General features: G+C 43.0%; 1 protein-coding gene across 1 annotated transcript in view; it reads left to right on the plus strand.

The window, feature by feature from the left end:
* Positions 1-20,933, plus strand: part of ATF6 (activating transcription factor 6) — a 231,444-nt gene extending 210,511 nt beyond the window's left edge. Inside the window, exon 17 of the mRNA XM_044916028.1 lies at positions 16,481-20,933. Coding sequence (XP_044771963.1) covers positions 16,481-16,689 — 209 coding nt within the window. The 3' untranslated portion in view covers positions 16,690-20,933. The remainder of the gene's footprint in view (positions 1-16,480) is intronic.
* The last annotated feature ends 229 nt before the right edge of the window (positions 20,934-21,162 follow it).

Raw genomic sequence — 21,162 nt, forward strand, 5'->3', positions numbered from 1 at the left:
TTCTTAACATATATTGCGTTATTTGTTTCAGAGGTACAGATCTGAGATTCAACAGTCTTGCAAAATTCACAGCGCTTACCAGAGCACATACCCTCCCCAGTGTCTATCACCCAGTCACCCCATCCTTCCCACCCCACCCCCCACTCCAGCAACCCTCAGTTTGTTTCCTGAGATTAAGAATTCCTCATATCAGTGAGATCATATGATACTTGTCTTTCTCTGATTGACTTATTTCACTCAACATAATACCCTCCAGTTCCATCCACGTCGTTGCAAATGGCAAGATCTCGTTCCTTTTGATGGCTGCATAATATTCCATTGTATATATATACCAGATCTTCTTTATCCATTCATCTGTTGATGGACATCTTGGCTCTTTCCACAGTTTGGCTATTGTGGACATTGCTGCTATAAACATCGGGGTGCACGTACCCCTTCGGATCCCTACTTTTGTATCTTTGGGGTAAATACCCAGTAGTGCAATTGCTGGATCATATGGTAGCTCTATTTTCAACTTTTTGAGGAACCTCCATACAGTTTTCCAGAGTGGCTGCACCAGCTTGCATTCCCACCAACAGTGTAGGAGGGTTCCCCTTTCTCCGCATCCCCGCCAACATCTGTCATTTCCTGACTTGTTAATTTTAGCCATTCTGACAGGTGTGAGGTGGTATCTCATTGAGGTTTTGATTTGGATTTCCCTGATGCCGAGCGATACTGAGCACTTTTTCATGTGTCTGTTGGCCATTTGGATGTCTTCTTTGGAAAAATGTCTTTTCATGTCTTCTGCCCATTTCTTGATTGGATTCTTTGTTCTTTGGGTGTTGAGTTTGATGAGTTCTTTATAGATTTTGGATACTAGCCCTTTATCTGATATGTCATTTGCAAATATCTTCTCCCATTCTGTTGGTTGTCTTTTGGTTTTGTTGACTGTTTCTTTTGCTGTGCAAAAGCTTTTTATCTTGATGAAGTCCCAATAGTTCATTTTTGCCCTTGCCTCCCTTGCCTTTGGCGATGTTTCTAGGAAGAAGTTGCTTCGGTTGAGGTCAAAGAGGTTGCTGCCTGTGTTCTCCTTTAGGATTTTGATGGACTCCTGTCTCACATTGAGGTCTTTCAACCATTTGGAGTCTATTTTTGTGTGTGGTGTAAGGAAATGGTCCAGTTTCATTCTTCTGCATGTGGCTATCCAATTTTCCCAACACCATTTGTTGAAGAGACTGTCTTTTTTCCATTGGACATTCTTTCCTGCTTTGTCAAAGATGAGTTGACCATAGAGTTGAGGGTCCATTTCTGGGCTCTCTATTCTGTTCCATTGATCTATGTGTCTGTTTTTGTGCCAGTACCATGCTGTCTTGATGATGACAGCTTTGTAATAGAGCTGGAAGTCCGGAATTGTGATGCCGCCGGCTTTGCTTTTCTTTTTCAACATTCCTCTGGCTATGCGGGGTCTTTTCTGGTTCCATACAAATTTTAGGATTATTTGTTCCATTTCTTTGAAAAAAGTGGATGGTATTTTGATGGGGATTGCATTGAATGTGTAGATTGCTCTAGGTAGCATTGACATCTTCACAATATTTGTTCTTCCAATCCATGAGCATGGAATGTTTTTCCATTTCTTTGTGTCTTCCTCAATTTCTTTCATGAGTATTTTATAGTTTTCTGAGTACAGATCCTTTGTCTCTTTGGTTAGATTTATTCCTAGGTATCTTATGGTTTTGGGTGCAATTGTAAATGGGATCGACTCCTTAATTTCTCTTTCTTCTGTCTTGTTGTTGGTGTATAGGAATGCCACTGACTTCTGTGCATTGATTTTATATCCTGCCACTTGACTGAATTCCTGTATGAGTTCTAGCAGTTTTGGGGTGGAGTCTTTTGGGTTTTCCACATAAAGTATCATATCATCTGCAAAGAGTGAGAGTTTGACTTCTTCCTTGCCAATTTGGATGCCTTTGATTTCGTTTTGTTGTCTGATTGCTGTGGCTAGGACTTCCAATACTATGTTGAATAGCAGTGGTGATAGTGGACATCCCTGCCGCGTTCCTGACCTTAGGGGGAAAGCTCTCAGTTTTTCCCCATTGAGAATGATATTCGCTGTAGGTTTTTCATAGATGGCTTTTATGATATTGAGGTATGTACCCTCTATGCCTATACTCTGAAGAGTTTTGATCAAGAAAGGATGCTGTACTTTGTCAAATGCTTTTTCTGCATCTATTGAGAGGATCATATGATTCTTGTTCTTTCTTTTGTTAATGTATTGTATCACATTGATTGATTTGCGGATGTTGAACCAACCTTGCAGCCCAGGGATAAATCCCACTTGGTCATGGTGAATAATCCTTTTAATGTACTGTTGGATCCTATTGGCTAGTATTTTGGTGAGAATTTTTGCATCCATGTTCATCAGGGATATTGGTCTGTAATTCTCCTTTTTGATGGGGTCTTTGTCTGGTTTTGGGATCAAGGTAATGCTGGCCTCATAAAATGAGTTGGGAAGTTTTCCTTCCATTTCTATTTTTTGGAACAGTTTCAGAAGAATAGGTATTAATTCTTCTTGAAATGTTTGGTAGAATTCCCCTGGGAAGCCATCTGGCCCTGGGCTTTTGTTTTTTGGGAGATTTTTGATGACTGCTTCAATTTCCTTAGTGGTTATAGGTCTGTTCAGGTTTTCTATTTCATCCTGGTTCAGTTTTGGTAGTTGGTACATCTCTAGAAATGCATCCATTTCTTCCAGGTTATTTAATTTGCTGGCATAGAGTTGCTCATAATATGTTCTTATAATTGTTTGTATTTCTTTGGTGTTGGTTGTGATCTCTCCTCTTTCATTCATGATTTTGTTGATGTGGGTCATTTCTCTTCTCTTTTTGATAAGTCTGGCCAGGGGTTTATCAATCTTGTTAATTCTTTCAAAGAACCAGCTCCTAGTTTCATTGATCTGTTCTACTGTTCTTTTAGTTTCTATTTCATTGATTTCTGCTCTGATCTTGATTATTTCTCTTCTCCTGCTGGGTTTAGGCTTTATTTGCTGTTCTTTCTCCAGCTCCTTTAGGTGTAGGGTTAGGTTGTGTACTTGAGACCTTTCTTGCTTCTTGAGAAAGGCTTGTATTGCTATATACTTTCCTCTTAGGACTGCCTTTGCTGCATCCCAAAGATTTTGAATAGTTGTGTTTTCATTTTCATTGGTTTCCATGTATTTTTTTAATTCTTCTTTAATTTCCTGGTTGACCCATTCGTTCTTTAGTAGGATGCTCTTTAGCCTCCATGTATTTGAGTTCTTTCTGACTTTTGTCTTGTGATTGAGCTCTAGTTTCAAAGCATTGTGGTCTGAAAATATGCAGGGAATGATTCCAATCTTTTGGTACCGGTTGAGACCTGATTTATGACCTAGGATGTGATCTATTCTGGAGAATGTTCCATGGGCACTAGAGAAGAATGTGTATTCCGTTGCTTTGGGGTGGAATGTTCTGAATATGTCTGTAAAGTCCATTTGGTCCAGTGTGTCATTTAAAGTCTTTATTTCCTTGTTGATCTTTTGCTTAGATGATCTGTCCATTTCAGTGAGGGGGGTGTTAAAGTCCCCCACTATTATTGTATTGTTGTCGATGTGTTTCTTTGCTTTTGTTATTAATTGGCTTATATAATTGGCTGCTCCCATGTTAGGGGCATAGATATTTACAATTGTTAGATCTTCTTGTTGGATAGATCCTTTAAGTATGATATAGTGTCCTTTCTCATCTCTTATTACAGTCTTTGGTTTAAAATCTAATTTGTCTGATATAAGGATTGCCACCCCAGCTTTCTTTTGGTGTCCATTAGCATGGTAAATGGTTTTCCACCCCCTCACTTTCAATCTGGGGCTGTCTTTGGGTCGAAAATGAGTCTCTTGCAGACAGCATATCGATGGGTCTTGTTTTTTAATCCAGTCTGATAGCCTGTGTCTTTTGATTGGGGCATTGAGCCCATTTACATTCAGGGTAACTATTGAAAGATAGGAATTTAGTGCCATTGTATTGCCTGTAAGGTGACTGTTACCGTATATTGTCTGTGTTCCTTTCTGGTCTATGTTGCTTTTGGGGTCTCTCTTTGCTTAGAGGACTCCTTTCAAGATTTCCTGTAGGGCTGGTTTTGTGTTTGCAAATTCCTTTAGTTTTTGTTTGTCCTGGAAGCTTTTTATCTCTCCTTCAATTTTCAATGACAGCCTAGCTGGATATAGTATTCTTGGCTGCATATTTTTCTCGTTTAGTGCTCTGAATATATCCTGCCAGTCCTTTCTGGCCTGCCAGGTCTCTGTGGATAGGTCTGTTGCCAATCTAATGTTTCTACCCTTGTAGGTTACATATCTCTTCTCCCGAGCTGCTTTCAGGATTTTCTCTTTGTCTATGAGACTCGTAAGTTTTACTATTAGATGTCGGGGTGTTGACCTATTTTTATTGATTTTGAGAGGGGTTCTCTGTGCTTCCTGGATTTTCATGCCTGTTTCCTTCCCCAAATTAGGGAAGTTCTCTGCTATAATTTGCTCCATTATACCTTCTGCCCCTCTCTCTCTTTCTTCTTCTTCTGGGATCCCAATTATTCTAATGTTGTTTCGTCTTATGGTATCGCTTATCTCTCGAATTCTGCCCTCGTGATCCAGTAGTTGTTTCTCTCTCTTTTTCTCAGCTTCTTTATTTTCCATCATTTCATCTTCTATATTACTGATTCTCTCTTCTGCCTCATTTATTCTAGCAGTTAGCGCCCCCATTTTTGATTGCACCTCATTAATAGCCTTTTTGATTTCTACTTGGTTGGATTTTAGTTCTTTTACTTCTCCAGAAAGGGTTTCTCTAATAACTTCCATATTTTTTTCAAGCCCAGCTAGTATCTTTAAAGTGATGATTCTGAACTCTAGATCTGACATTGTACTAATGTCCGTATTGAGTAGGTCCCTGGCAGTCGGTACTACCTCTTGTTCTTTTTGTTGAGGTGATTTTTTCCGTCTTGTCATTTTGTGCAGAGGAGAATAGATTAATGAGAGAACAAAATGCTAGCAGAGTAACAACGTCCCCAGAAAATATACTCTAAACAAATCAGAAAAAACCTGAAGCAGTGGGAAAAGAAAGGGAAAGAGAGAAAAAAGAAAAAGAAAAAAAAGAAAAAGATAAAGATAAAAACAGAAACAAACAAAACAAAACAGCAACAAAAAAACCAGAATGTGATCAAATATGATCAGTGCCACACACTAGATTTGGGGTGTATTTTGGTCTTTTAGAAGAAAGTCCCTACCAAAATTTTAAAGAAAGAAAAACTTATATATGTACAAAAATAAGGGTTGATATGATGAAGGGATGGAATATGACTGTAAAGATGGAAATTATAAAAAATTTTATAAAAGGAATTGATAAGAAGTTGTTTGAAAAAAAGAAAGAAGAGGATTTAAAAAAAGAAAAAAAAAAGGGAGAGGATGTGATCAGGCAGGGGAACAGAAAACACCATATACTAGAGATTTAGGGTATATTTTGATCTGTTAGAAGAAACTATCTCAAAATTTTAAAGAGAGAACAACTTATATATATAAGCCAAAAATATGGGTAACTACTATGAAGGGATAGAATATGACTCTAAAAATGAAAAATAAAAATGTTTTTTTTTTTAAAAAAAAAAAGGGATTGATAAGATGTTGGTTGAAAAAGGGAAAAAGAAAAATTCAAAAAGAATAAAAAAAGAAAAAAAGACAGTTAAAAAAAATTAACTTTGAAAGACTACAGAATCATGGTAAAAAAGCCATGAATTCTATGTGCAGTAGTCCCCTAGAGCTGGAGTTCTGCTGTTCTCATTGATCGGTAAACTTGGTCTTGGCTGGCTGTTCTCGCTGATCTTCTGGGGAGGGGCCTGTTGCCGTGGTTTCCAAATGTCTTTGCCGGAGGCAGAATTGCCCCGCCCTTGCCCCCTCCCAGCTAAGTAATCTGCTGGGGTTTGCTCTCCGGGGCTTTTGTTCCCTTCGAGCTTTCCGTACAGCTCTGGAGGCGGAGAGTGAAAATGGCGGCCTCCCAATCTCCGCCCCGGAGGAGCCGAGAACTCGGGGTCCCGCTTCTCAGTGAGCCCCCAGAGAAAAGCCGTCAGTCACTCCCGTCTCCCCGGTCTCCAGCCGCACTCCGTGCTCACCCGGCCTGTGACCGCGCGTTTCTATCTCTGGCACCCGAGCCCGGGTGGCGTCTCCAAACCCAGCAGATCCCTGCGGCGCACTCCTGCACGGCTCCTCCCAGGGGAGGAAGGTGAGTCTCCCCGGATCTGCCGCTTGTTGGGTCCCTGCTGGAGGAGCAGTGGCCCGACTGTGCCGCGGATCACGGTTTATGGCAACCCCGAGCTGAGAGCCCGCGCCTCGGCTCCGTCTCTGCAGCCGGCTTCCCTGCTCCAATACCTGGGAGCTCTGCCACACTCAGGCACCCCCAGTCTTTCTGTGACCCGTGGGTCCTGAGACCACACTGTCCCGGAGGGTTCCACCCCCCTCTTAGCCACCAGAGTGACGTCCCTCAGTGGAGCAGACTTTTAAAAGTTCCGATTTTGTGCTCCGCGGCTCTATCACTTGCCAGAAGCGGCCGCCGGAGGCCCCTCCCCCGCCGTCTATCCTCCCGAATATCGCCTCGGATTCACTTCTCCGCACGTCCTACCTTCCAGAAAGTGGTCGCTTTTCTGATGAGAGAGTTGTTGCTCTTCTTTTCTTCGATCTCCTGTTGAGTTTGTAGGTGTTCAGAATGGTTTGATCCCTGTCCAGCTGAATTCCTGAGACCAGACGAAATCCAGGTCTCCTACTCCTCCGCCATCTTGCTCCCCCTTTTCGTTTTTCTGAAACAGGGAGTGACTCTGGTTCCAAAAGCAAATGATTGGTGTGACACCTAGAAAGCTGAGCCCGGCACATGTTCTAAGTGAAATGGCTCCAAATCCATTAGGTTGTCTCTTCCAGAGGGCTGCAGCCGCCTGTGTACTTGGAAAACACTTTGATAGGAAACGTTGGCTAACTTACAGGCATTCAGATGTAATTCTCTAAAGATAAGCAAATGACTTCCACAAGGTGGTAATGTAGGAAGATCCTGACACTACCTGACACTGCCCGCCCCCCACTCCCCTGCCCCACCAAGCCTACAGCTGCATAAGGAGCATTTCCCTCTGAAAACTAGATGAACTGCTTTTCCACAACAAAGGTAGAAAGACCACATCCAGATGGGTGAGAGAGGTAGACACACAGTCTTACCAAAACCCCATCCCCAGCACAGTGACAGACAGTAGGGAAGGATCTCACCAGCCTGGTGCTTCTCCCAGAGGACCAAGAGGTTGGTGCCCCACATCAGGCACCCCAACCCCTGGGATCTGCACTGAAGAAAAAGCCCCCAGAACATCTGGCTTAAAAAATGAGCGGGGCTGATGTCCAGGAGACCCAAAGTGCTGCAGAAACGGAGATGCCCCTTTTAAAGTACTCACTCACAGTCTCACTCACCCCAAGGCCCAGGGGAAAAACAGCCATTTGAAAACTGCTTAGACTAGCTGAGGAGGAAATTCATGGGTGGCTCAGTCGTTAAGCGTCTGCCTTTGGCTCAGATCATGATCCCAGGGTTTTGGGACACGGCTCCCTGGGAGCCTGCTTCTCCCTCTCCCACTCTCCCTGCTTGTTTGTGTTCCCTCTCTTGCTGTCTCTGTCAAATAAATAAATAAAATCTTAAAAAAAAAAAAAGCTGGAGGGGCAGGGGACAGCTGAAACTGTCCTTGGAGGAGAGGCACTGGTGATACCAGTTTTGCACCCCCCCCCCCCGTACCCAGGGGAGGGAGCTTGGACTCAGCACCGTCCCCCTGCCTTGCTGAAGCCAGAGAGTGCGGGCAGCTGCAGCACTCCCCCTCTCCCTGGCCAGGGCAGGAGAGCGCCAAGCCAGCCTGGTCGCAGCATTCTCCCCCTCCCGGCCTCAAGCTGGTGCGCTCCCACAGGCAAGGCCCTCTCCTGCTACAGTCCTAAGTCCACAGGCATGCTCACTTTCCTGCCGCCTTTCTGAAGCCGGCGAGTATGCCCTGCCCCCTACACTCTCCCCCTGCCTAGTTCAAGCCAGCAGGTACACACAGTCTACACAGGGGATGCCCCCTTGATCGCCTGGCCCTAGTGGCCAAGGGGGCTGGTGTTCCTGAGCTCCATGGGAAGTGACAGTTGGGAATACAGTTCTTGGCAGGCCCCCACCCCTAGAGCACTGCACAGACAGCAGACTGAAACACACAACCTCAGTCTTCCTGGGGAAAAGACCTGCTATCCTGGAGCTTCAGCCTGAGGGACAGGCTTCAGGTTTCCCACACATCTCGAGGCTAATGAGGTGCTCCTAGGGAATGTAAGCCAGGGAGATACCACCTTGTACATCCCCTTGGCCTCACTACAGCTCTGTAAGACCTCCCAGAAAGGAGCTTATACATTTATCTGGACCCCAGTTATTACAGCTGTTGCCCCAGCAATACTTCTAGACTCCTGGTCTGGAGGCCATCAGGGATTACAGTTGTAACCCCACAGGACTGTATCTACTTGAATATTTTAAAAGCTGTTGGCCTGAGGGATTTTGCTTCCAATTGCCTGAAACCAGGTGCTAAATGAGATTCCTCCCCCTAGAACACTGACAGGTCTTGGCACACTCCCAACAACAGGTACATCTCAAGAATTAATCAGGTGGTTTAGACCTTCACAAAGGTTCAAGAGAAAATCAAGAGCTAGGGCAAGGTTAAATGAGACGGTTTATCACGTACACAGGTCACTCCTTCAAGACTGAGAGAGGTAGCTACTTCGCCTAATACATAGAAACACAGAGCATCAAGTAAAATGAGGGAACAAAGAAATATGTTCCAGATGAAAGAAAAAGACAAAACCTCAGAAAAAAAGACTTTAATGATTCAGAGATAAGTAATCTATTGATAAAGAATTTAAAATAATGGTCAATGAAGATGATTACCAAACTCAGAGGAAGAATGGATGAACACAGAACTTCAACAAAGAGAAAGAAAATATAAGAAAGTACCAAACAGAAATCCACAGACCTGAAGAACAAAATAACTAAAAAATACACTACAGGGGTTCAACAGCAGGCTGGGCAAAACATTAAAAGGATCAATGAACTGGAAGACAAAACAAGGGAACTCACCCAGACAGAGCAGCCAAAAGAAAAAAGAATTTCTGAAAATGAAAGTAACTTTAAGAGACCAAAAGGACATCAAGTAGAATTACATTCACTTTATAGGGTTCCCAGAAGAAGAAAGAGAGGGGCAGAAAACTCTGTGGAGGGAAACAGCCATCCAGATCCAGGAATCCCAGAGAATTCCAAAAAAGATGAACCCAAAGAGATCCACACTAAGACACATTATAAATTAAAATGTCAAAAGTTAAAGATGGACCCTTAAAAGCAGCAAGGGAAAAATAAATTGTCATGTACAAGGGGAACCCCATAAGGCTATCAGATTTTTCAGTGGGAACTTTGCAGACCAGAAGTGAGTGGCATGACATTCAAAGTGCTGAAAGGAAAGAACTTCCAACCAAGAATACTCTACCCAGCAAGGTTATTGTTCAGAATTGAAGGAGAGCTTAAAGAGCTAAAGCAGCTCATCTCTACTACACCAGCCTTTCAAGAAATGTTAAAGGGACTTCTTTACACTGAAAAGAAATGGCAGTAATTAATAAGAAAACCTATGAAAGTAAAAATCTCACCAGAAAAGCTAAATCTATAGTAAAAATAGTGGATTCATTCACTTACAAAGCTAGGATGAAGCTAAAACACAAAAGTAATAAAATCAACTAAAATTACAATAGTTAAGGAATACGTAAAAAGATGTAAAATGTGACATCTGAGACAGAATGTGGGGAGGAGGGGTTAAAAATGTAGAATTTTGGCAAGTGTTCAAATTTAAGTTGCCATCAACTTAAAGTAGACTGTTACATACATAGGATAATGTATGTGAGCCTCATGGTAACCACAAAACAAAAACTTACAGTAAATACACAAAAGAAAATGAGAACGGAATCTAAGCATATAATACTAAAGAAAGTCATCAAACCACAGGGAAGTAAGAAAAAGAAACAGAGAAACTACAAAAACAGCCAGAAAACAGTTGACAGTGGCGCCTGGGTGGCTCAATTGTTAAGCGTCTGCCTTCGGGTCAGGTCATGATCCCAGGGTCCTGGGACCGAGCCCCACATCGGGCTCCCTGCTCCGCGGGAAGTCTGCTTCTCCCTCTCCCCCTGCTTGTGTCCCCTCTTTCGCTGTGGCTCTCTCTCTGTCAAATAAATAAAATCTTAAAAAAAGAAAGAAAACTGTTGACAAAATGGCAATAAGTACATTCCTCTCAATATAGTCACTTTAAATGTAAACAGACTATAAATTCTCCAGTCAAAAGACATAGAGTGGCTAAAGAATAGTAAAAGGCAAAGAAGGGAAATACATAATGATAAAGGGGTCAATCTAGCAAGGAGATATAACATTTATAAATATATATGCACCCAATGTAGGTGGACCAAAATATATAAAGTGTTAACCAACTGAAAGAGAGAAATTGACAGCAATACTTAACATTGATGGATAGATCATCGAGACAGAAAATCAATAAAGAAACATCAGCCTTAAATGACACACTAGACCAGATGGACTTAATAGATGTATACAGAAGATTACATCCAAAAGCAGCAGAATGAACATTCTTCTCCAGGGTAGATCACATATTAGGCCACAAAACAGGTCTCAGTAAATTCAGAAGGTTGAAATCCTTGCAGGCATCTTTTCTGACCACAATAGTATGATATTAGAAATCAATTACAAGAAGAAAACTAGAAAAACTACAAATATGTGGAGATTAAACAACACATTATTGGGTCATAGAAGAAGTCAAAGGTGAAATTAAAAAATACCTAGAAATAAATGAAAACAAACGTAAAATCTGTGAGATGGGCAAAAGAGGGAAGTTCATAACAGTACAGGCTTATTTCAAGAAATATCTCAAACAATTTATACCTAAAGAAACTAGAAAAAGAACAAAGCACAGAGTTAGTAGAAGGAAAGAAAGGTCAGAGTAGAAATAAATAGAGACTAAAAAGATAATGGGAAAGATGAGTGAAACTAAGAGCTAGTTCTTTGAAAAGATAAACAAAATAGACAAACCTTTAGCTAGACTTACCGAGAAAAGAGAGGGCTCAAATAAATAATTTCAGAAATGAAAGTTAAACTGATTACACAGAAATTACAAAGGATCATAAGAAAATACTATGAACAATTATATGCAAACAAATTGGACAATCTAGAAGAAATGAATAAATATACAGAAACACAATTATCCAAGACTGAACTACAAAGAAACAGAAAATCTGAGTAGAGCAATTATGAAAATTGAATCAGTAATCAAAAACCTCCAAACAAACAAAAGTCTAGGGCCAGATGGCTTCACTAGTGAATTCTACCAAACATTTAAAGATTTAATATCCATCTTTCTCAAACTCTTCCAAAAAATTGAAGAGGAAGGAATGCTTTCAAACTCATTTTACATGGCCAGCATTACCCAGATACCCAAACCAGACAAAGACACAAGAAAAGAAAATTGTAAGACAATATCCCTGATGACCATAGATGTAAAAATCCTCAACAAAATATTAGCAAATTGAACAATACATTAAAATGATCATATACTACAATCAAGTGGGATTCATTCCAGGGATGCAAGGATGGTTCAACAATCACAAATTAATCAACATGATACACCACATTAAAAAAGGAAAGATAAAAATTATATGATCATCTCAAGAGATGCAGTAAAAGCTTGGACAGAATCAAACATCCACTTACAAAAACTCTAAACAAAGTAGATATAGAAAGAGCATACCTCACTGGGTGTTACATGTAAGTGATGAATCACTAAATTCTCATGAAACCAGTATTACACTATACGTTAACTAACTAGAATTTTTTTTTTTTTTTTAAAGATTTTATTTATTTATTTGAGACAGAGAGAATGAGAGAGAGAGAGCACATGAGAGGGGGGAGGGTCAGAGGCAGAAGCAGGCTCCCTGCTGAGCAGGGAGCCCGATGCGGGACTCGATCCCGGGACTCCAGGATCATGACCCGAGCCGAAGGCAGTCGCCCAACCAACTGAGCCACCCAGGCGCCCAACTAACTAGAATTTAAATAAAAATCTGAAAAGAAAGGGGCGCCTGGGTGGCTCAGTCAGTTGAGTGTCTTGACTCTTGATTTTGGCTTGGGTCATGATCTCGGGGTTGTGGGATGGAACATCTGGTCAGGCTCTGCACTCAGCATGGAGTCTGCTTGGGATTCTCTCTCTCTCCCTCTCCCATGACCCCTCCCCCTGCACTCACGAGCTCTCTAAAATATTTTTTGGAAAAAAAAAAAGAGCACACCTCCACATAATAAAGGCCATATATCACAAACCCACAGCTAACATCATACTCAATGGTAAAGAGCCAAAACTTTTCCTCTAAGACAAGGAACAGGACAAGGGTGCCCACTCTCACCACTTTTATTCAACATAGTATTGAAAGTTCTAGCCACAGCAGTTAGGCAAGAAATAAAAGGCATACAAATTGGAAAGAAAGAAGTAGAACTATCACTATTTGCAGATGACATAATACCACAAAATAGAAAACACTGAAGACCACACAAAAAAAATTAGTATTGATGAATTCAGTGAAGTTGTAGGATACAAGATCAATATTCAAAAATCTGTTGTTTCTATACATGAATAATGAACTGTCAGAGAAATCAAGAAAATAATCCCAATTAGTTACATCAATAAGAATAAAACACCTTGGAATAAATTTAACCAAGGAGGTGAAAGACCTGTATACTGAAAACTCTAATCCATTAATGAAAGAAATTGAAGAAGATGTAGATAAGCAGAAAGATATGTCATCTCATGGATTGGAAGAATTCATATTGTTAAATAGCTGTACTAACCAAAGCATCCTACAGATTTACTACCATTCCTATCAAAATACCAATAGCATTTTTCACAGAACTAGAACAAGTAATTTTACAATTTATGTGGAACTACAGAAGACCCTGGATACTCAAAGCAATGTTGAGAAAGACCAAAGCCAGAGGTATCATGCTCCCTGATTTTAAACTAGAACACAAAGCTATAGTAATCAAAACAGTATTGCACTAGCACAAAAACACAAAGATCAGTGGAACAGAATCGAGAGCCCAGATATAAACCTTCACGAATATGGTTCATTAATTTTTGACAAATGAAGCAAGAATACTCAAGGGAGAAGAGACAGTAAATGGTGTTGGGAAACCTAGATCTGCTACACACAGAAGAATGAAACTGGACCATTATTTTATACCATATAGAAAAATTAACTCAAAGTGCATTAAAGACTTGAAGACCTGAAACCATAAAACTCCCAGGAGAAAACATAGGTGGTAAACTCCATGACATCCATCTCAGTGATGTTTTCTTGCATTTGACTCCAAAGACAACAGGGAAAAAGCAAAAATAAGCAAATTGGACTACATCAAACTAAAAAGCTCTGCACAGTAAACTATCAACAGAATGAAAAGGCAACCCACCCAATGGAGGAAGATACTTGCAAATCATATATCCAGTTGTATTCATATCCAAAATATATAAAGAACTCAAATTCAATAACAGAAAAATCCAGTTAAAAAATGGGCAGAGCAGTAAAACAAACATCAAGTAGAGCGTTTATTCATTATCTTAGTAGCAATGAAATTGCAGTTCAGATGTTAAAATCTGACTCAAGATATTATAACCAAGTCATGTAAAAAAAAAAAAATGGTAGAGGATCTAAATAGACATTTTTCCAAAGACATTCAGATGGCCAACAGGCACTTGAAAAGATACTCAACATCACTGATCATGAGAGAAATGAAAAAACCACAATGAGACACCACCTCACACCTGTCAGAGTGGCTGTTATCAAAATGACAAGAAACAACAGGTGTTGGTGAGGATGTGGAGGAAAAGAAACCCTCATATATGGGAATGTAAATTGGTGCAGCCACTGTGGAACAGGGTATAGAAGTTCCTCGAAAAACTAAAAATAGAAGTGCCCTATGATCCAGCAATTCCACTACTGGTTATCTATCTAAAGAAACTGAAAACACTAATTTGAAAAGATATATGCACCCCTGTGTGCATTGCAGCATTATTTACAGTAGCCAATATATGGAAACAACCTTCTTGTCCGTTGATGGATGAATGGATAAAGATGTGGCCACGCACGTGTGTGTGTATACAGTGGAATAGTATTCAGCCATAAAAAAGAAATCTTGCCTTTTGCAACAACATGGATGGACCTAATGGATGTTATGCTCAGTTAAATAAGCAGATACAAAGACATATACCACAAGATTCCACTTATATGTGGATTCTTAAAAAATCAAACCAAACCAAACCCAGACTCATAGAGAACAGATTGCCCATTGCCAGAGGGGGAAGTGGGTTGGAGTAGGGAGCAAAATGGTAAAGAGATCAAGAAGTACAAGCTTGTAGTTATAAGTAAGTCGTGTGGATTTAATGTACAACATGGGGAATATAGTCAATAATATTAACTTTGTATGGTGACATGATAACTAGACCTACTGTGGTAATCATTTTGCAATGTATATAAATATGTGGAATCATCAAGGTGCACACCTGAAACAAATAATATTTTATATCAGTTATACCTTGGTTTTTTTAAAAAGCTAAGCAAATGACTTAATTTTCATTGCATGTCTGTAGGACTTATAAAATTGAAGTGTCCATAGCAATGGTCTTAAAGAATAGTAGGGTTAGTTACTGCGCAGGGGCAACCAGCTGTTCTTCATTCTCTAGTAAGTCTGGGAAAGAAGGAAATTAGCTTCAAGTGTAATAGAAGAGATTTACAAGACTTGTAATGAGAAATTACTCATCAACCAAGAGTATTTTAAAAATAAGAGCAGATAGCCAGTGAGTAGAAGTAGAGGAATGATGTCTTCCATCGGTTTTGACATAGACTATAACATCTGCTCGAGGAACTTAAACTTGATAGCTTATTAGATCCAATAGTTTTCAGCTTTTGGGAAGTCATAGACACCTTTGAGAATCCGATGGGGCTCCTCTCCAGAAAAATGAACACGCAAATAAAATTTTGCATGCAATTTCAGGGAACTTAGACTCCCTGAAGTCTGTGCATTAGACTCTGATTTAAGACCCACTGGATTAGAGGATTTCCGTTAAGTCCTAAACTGTGACACACTCCATGGCTTAATTTTCCCAAACATAACAATGGAATCTGAAGATCAAATGTCAAACTTTGGATTTTCTTCCTCTAGATGTATCATACTTGGCGTGCACAGTGTTGAAGTAAGAACAAAAAAATAGAATTCTACTTTTAAATTCAATTCTTGGTCCTAGAGAAGCCAGATGTTTAATTTTAAAAGTCACTGGTTGGCTGTATATCATCTTCATAAACAGACAGTAAGACTAGGGCTTCGCCCGGTCCCCACTGCCAACTCCGCATTCGCAGAGGACATGCAGACAGAGATGCCGGCATTATTCCACGTTCATACACCTCCTAACTGCGCTGCTGTGAATGGCCGGCTGGGCTTGGAGAGACTGTCTACCTACAATTCTCTTTAGTCTTATGCCCAAGTTTCATTGACTACAAGTTGGAAAATGACTACCCAGAATTACAAATCAGGAAATAATTTGCCCTCTCCCTAAAATAAAGCACGTTCATCCTCTTAGGAAGTAAGAGCATGTGTGTGTTAAACTTGGGATGAGTTCCTCCAGACCATGTAAGTGAGTGCAACCCTATGTGGTTTTCCCGTTCCCTCTGCAACTCGCCTCTAGTTTACCTGCAAGTCCTGTAGCACTGCCTCTAGTCCCAAATTAGAAACGTCCTTGTCTCTTATACCCGGAATCAAAAACTCTGGAATCCCACACTTCCCTCTGGGCAAGAACATCATTGTCACGTCTGCACCTTGTTGTCGGTCTTCACTGTACTTTTTGCTGCTAAGGCCAAGCCTTAAATTCGTAACTGGGACTCTCTTATTGAAATTAGAAACACTGCTGATGAATGGGAGGCAAGTGGTCTCAGCCAGGGTCTCCTGGGACCGTGCACGCCGTGGGTTGGTTCTTCTGACAATTATTCCTTCCCATTGTTGAAGGGGAGAGGCGCTTAAGTATTCTCCCCTCTACCCACCGTGGAAATCTTCACATGACATCTGTGGACAGATACTCTGGGGTGAACTCTGCCACTGCTCCAAGACCTTACCCGGCCGATAAAGGTTGTTGGGAAGCTGGAATCAAGGAGGACAGGCCATCCTGGCACCTACCCCAGCTGTGGCTCCGCTTAGTGACTGATGGAGCCCCTCTGTTCCCTAGAAAGCCTGTTGGCAGTTCACACCCATAAAGCTTATTTAGGTCTCTCTGGGATTGAAGCTTATGGTAGAATCACACATGCTGGTGAATATTTATTCCTTGTGTGTCTCCCTCCCCACAGAGAACGTGATCAATGGGCAGGATTATGAAGTGATGATGCAGATTGACTGTCAGGTGATGGACACCCGGATCCTCCACATCAAGAGCTCGTCAGTTCCCCCTTATCTCCGAGATCAGCAGAGGAATCAAAGCAACACCTTCTTCGGCTCCCCGCCAGCAGCCCCGGAGGCAGCCCACGTTGTCCGCACCATCCCGGAGTCATTACAATAGCCTCTGAGGCTGCGCCAGAAAACACGGTGGGACCCTGCCCCCGCCGCGCTGGAGAGCAGGGGAGAGACCTGTTCCTGTCCGCTCTCTTGGTGGCAGGCCGAGAGCTGCCTCGCAGTAGGGTTCCAGGGGTAGCAAGAGAAGTTGTTTTTCACCGTCTGCCCTTCTACTGGGAAAGCACTGATGCTCAGACACAAGGGCAGTGGCCTTTCTCCCACGGCAAATGTTGCCTGCATCCTCCTTGCTGCCTGGTGTCGAATTTTTTATGTACCTTCCTAAATTGCTTTTCCTCCTGTATTTCTTTTGTGTTTAAATAGTCCTCTTTAAAATAAGATCTTCTTCCCTTCTCTGCCATTTCACTTATTGATAGAGATTTTTATTTATAGCTGTACAGCACACCGATGTTTCCAGTAATTAGAGTTTTTATTAATTTAATGCAAATCCATTCTGGATATTGTGCTTATTGGAAACAGATTTCAAAACCAGAACAGCCAAAAACGTCCCCCAAAAGGGTCAAGACAATTGAGGGCTTTAGGTAAAAGGGAGAAATCCCAACTGGGTAAAGTTGGTCCTCACCCGGGAATTGTGGCTCCCGCCTGAGCCGGTGTGTGCGTAACTGTCTGGGACACCGGCGCAGGGCAATGGGGTGGAGAGACTGTCAGGGAAGAGCAGGGTCCACGTGGGCCAAGGGAGGAGGAGCCAGCTCTGTTAACACACGTTTCAAACACTGCAGGTTTTGATGTGACTGGAGTTAAAATGGAAGCCACAGCAACCTTTTATTCTGAGGCCACTGAGTGTTAGCATATGTGCTTATATGTTCTCTGTACTCATCTGGTGCAGGTCCGCAAGGACCCTGGGACAAATCCTTCAGCTTTACTGTGAATCCCCACCCACGACACACCTTCTACTAGTATGACGATACTGAATTCGGCTAAGGAACACGCAGGGTGATGTTAAGCAAACGAGTTTTTCTCATGAGAATTGGCAGGTATTTATTCCTTAAGACTCTGCAGACAGGCCAGCTTGGATTCCTGTTCAGGGAGTGCATTCCACAATCCAGCAATAATTTTCAGTTTCTCCAGTGAATAGACAGTGAAGGAATTAACTTTTTTGTCCTCCCGTGGTAAAAAAAAAAAAAAAAGAAAAGAAAGAAAGAAAAAATAGCCCTACTGTGTTCCCTCATATCTTACTGTACTTTGACTACTTTTTCTCCTCTCTGGTGTTCTGCCTTCGGTTTCTAAAGTGAGTCTTCCTGTTCTCCTATGCAACTTCGCACTTTCTCGCTAGAACTCGTTCTGCAGACACGGCTTCTTCCCCTAATCCACTTGCCTGGGTCGGTGTTCTTCCCTTCCAGTCCCCGCTCCGGCCTCCCACTGCTCTGAGTCGGAGGAGGAAGGACTGTGGGTGTGAGTCCCGTGGGGTGTCCTGCGGCCTGCCCCCTCCTGCCCGCAAGGGTCGGCCTGGCTTCTGAATAATTCTGAACAATCACTCAGGCTTCCACCTCTGGACAGTGGCACCTCTGTGCCCAAGCTCCGTTGGATGTGCTCCGAGGAGATCCAGGTAACTTCGTGCGGCCGACGGGGCGCTCTGCTGCCCGGGTCCCCAGGAATCTGGGGTTTGGCGGCATTAACAAGCCTCGCTCTGCCCCCCACATGAGCCTGCTACAGCCCCCACTGCGGCTGCTGTCCGGGGCGACGTCCACATGGGAACCACCTTCCCCGGGGCCGCTCCACCTCTGACGGGCGCCAGGCCCATGCGGACAAGACCTGCACGTGGCAGGACAGCCTTCTCTCGGGAGTGTCTCCTCCCATCTTGCACACCAGCCAAGCACGTAGCCGTGGCCCTGGCCAGGGGGCAAGGGGACATGGCCGTTCCCAAGCTGCTAGTCCGCCCGAGCTGTCACCACTGTCACCGCGGCCGCGGGCACGGCCTTACAGACGGTGCTTCCTCTCCCGTGCGTGGACCCTCACCCACAGGCCAACCGCCCGCTTCTCGCCCTGTGCTCAGCCTTCACCCTCCACCCCAGCTTCCCTGACCGCTCCGACCAACCGTGGCAGTCATGTCGCGTCAGCCCACCTGGATGCCTCTCCTGCAGGTGGGGATGCAGGTGCCAACAGCAAGGAGTCCTGACCGCCCACGGCAGCCGGGGGCCACGCCCACGCTCCCCCTGGTTTCACTCCTCAGGGTGAAGTCTCAGGAAGGGAGGGAGTGACAACCACGAGGCAGTGATCTCCTTTTGTAATTACTGTCAAAGCTCTTACGAATTCCTGGGCCCCACAGCGGTTCTGACGTAACCTCTGTGCTGCCTGTGTTGGGCAAGAGAAAGTGGCTATGCCTGATGAATAAATTAAGCTGCTGTTTGGGTTTAGTTTTAGGTTGAAATCGCCTTTTGGGGATTGCAGCCAGGAATGATGGGGGCTATGCATCTAAATTTATTAACTTTATATTAAGTGGGATTTTGCAAGTTTGTGGGATAATTAGATAAACTAGAGGAGGCAAGTCCACCCATGGGGTAGGGGACTCTCTTCCCTTTGTCCCCCACCCCTCCTCCCCCAGGAAGTGGCGGCGGGCCTGGCTGGGACCGGTTCTCCCACCTGCTTGCAAGCCCCACGTGTGGAGGCTTCATGGCAGCGGATGGTTCCTCGTATTAACTACTGAGTCAGGCGTCGGGACCCCCCAGCACAGGGTTAGCCCCCCCAGCAGAACACACAGCTCCATCAGCCTGGTAGTGTAAACGGTCTCTTTCCAAAGTTGGGATTTGTAAAGGGATCATCTTGAATCAAAAGTTTGCCATGCTTGTCATTTAGAAGCTTTCCATTACATTACTGGGTGAGGTTTATCTTTTCACAAGTGAAAAAACAAACTGTAATTATGAAATCTCAGAGCATCTTCGAACTTTTTCCTAAAGGACTATAGGCTCCAGCACCAAGCTGACACGTCTTTGCCTTTTCTTGTGAGCAAGAAGTAGACACAGAGGTATTTGAAAGCAGCAATGTTATGAGTCATTCTTGAGTGTTCTGAATAAACATTACTTAGAAACAGACAAGCAACTTGGGATTCAAACTGATGTTTCTGTCCTTTTTAAAGAGACACTGTCCCGACCAACCTTCCTGGCCTGACTCTCTGACCCCGGGCATGAGCCCCCGTCAGCAGTGACCCTGATGAGACGCCGTGGCTGCGGCCTTTGGGGTGATGGAAACCGTACCCCTCTCCAGCTCCTTGCAACATTTGCACTACTTTCTGGCTCTTGCCCTCTCACTCAGCTCGGGTTGTGAAACTTGGCAGAAAAATAGCACAAGGAAAAACCCATATTTGACTTTCAAACACTGAAAAGTTTCCAAGCGACTTCTACTCTCAGCTACCTAGGAGAAGTCACCCCTTTTTACCGACGAGCCAGTCAGACCCCACGTCCACTGCAGCCTGACCTCATGGACGCTTTTCCACCCAGAGAAGCCTGGTCCACTGCACCCCCATGGGCAGCAGAGTCCAAGGAACTGAAGTTTGAATGAAGCCTTTCATCCCATTGGCTGTTTCAAGTGCATTAACCTCCCAAGATTGTGTAATGCTAGAATTGACAGATGCTTATCACCACCTCTGGACCCCACATTTTTACCAGAATGTTATTTATGTCCCTCCTGAGTCATTGTAATTTGGAGAAATTAGGATCTTTGCTGCTAATATGAGCACTAATTATATTCATACCTTAAAAACAAGAATAAAGCCTAAACAAAGTAAATGTGAGAAGTTTTCATTCCCACCCCTAGTCACATTTGGGAGGGGACAACTTCTGTGTCCCCCACCCCTAGGGGTTGTGGTCGATTTTTAATTTTCTAGGAAGACAGAATACTGGACTACCCAAACAGATGTTGCTCGAGCCCCCCATGGAACTATGCATGTAAAAGCCGTTTTCTCCTACCTGAAAACAGAAATCAGAGTGTAGCCTGTTATTTTTAGTGACTAAGCTTAAAACAGAGTTTATTTTAGATAAGTCTAGAGCTTTGAGCAGATTGTTCTAATGGTTGTGTTATCTGTCAGGTTATGAAAAGAATGACAAAAGCATCTTGATCAGGAAATTTGGTCCTGTGCATGAATCATGTCATGGCTAGCCACTGCCAAATAGTGGCCCTGGTCTCGACATAATGGTTTTCTGACTTAAGCATTAGAGGTATAGCACATTAAGAGAATTATATTAGTTTGGGGAACCGAGAAGTAAATAAATCATAGTTTATCATTTGCCAAGGTCAGCAGACAGCACACAGTTTTGCTGCTTCCACCCAGCACCATTGGTGACCACTGGTTAAACCAGGAGGCTTCATCTAGCACCCCCCCGGAGGGGGGGTAAACCTCAGAGAGAGACCGCTAGGTTGACTTTCACAGTCATTGTCTATCAGACCATTCAACTCATACTCAGCCCTAATTGCCAGGTCAGTCATCGGTTAAGAGGGGGAAAGAGAACTTTAGAGGAAAACTACCAGG

This window comes from Neomonachus schauinslandi, chromosome 6, assembly GCF_002201575.2.
Source record: "Neomonachus schauinslandi chromosome 6, ASM220157v2, whole genome shotgun sequence".
Lineage (NCBI taxonomy): Eukaryota > Metazoa > Chordata > Mammalia > Carnivora > Phocidae > Neomonachus > Neomonachus schauinslandi.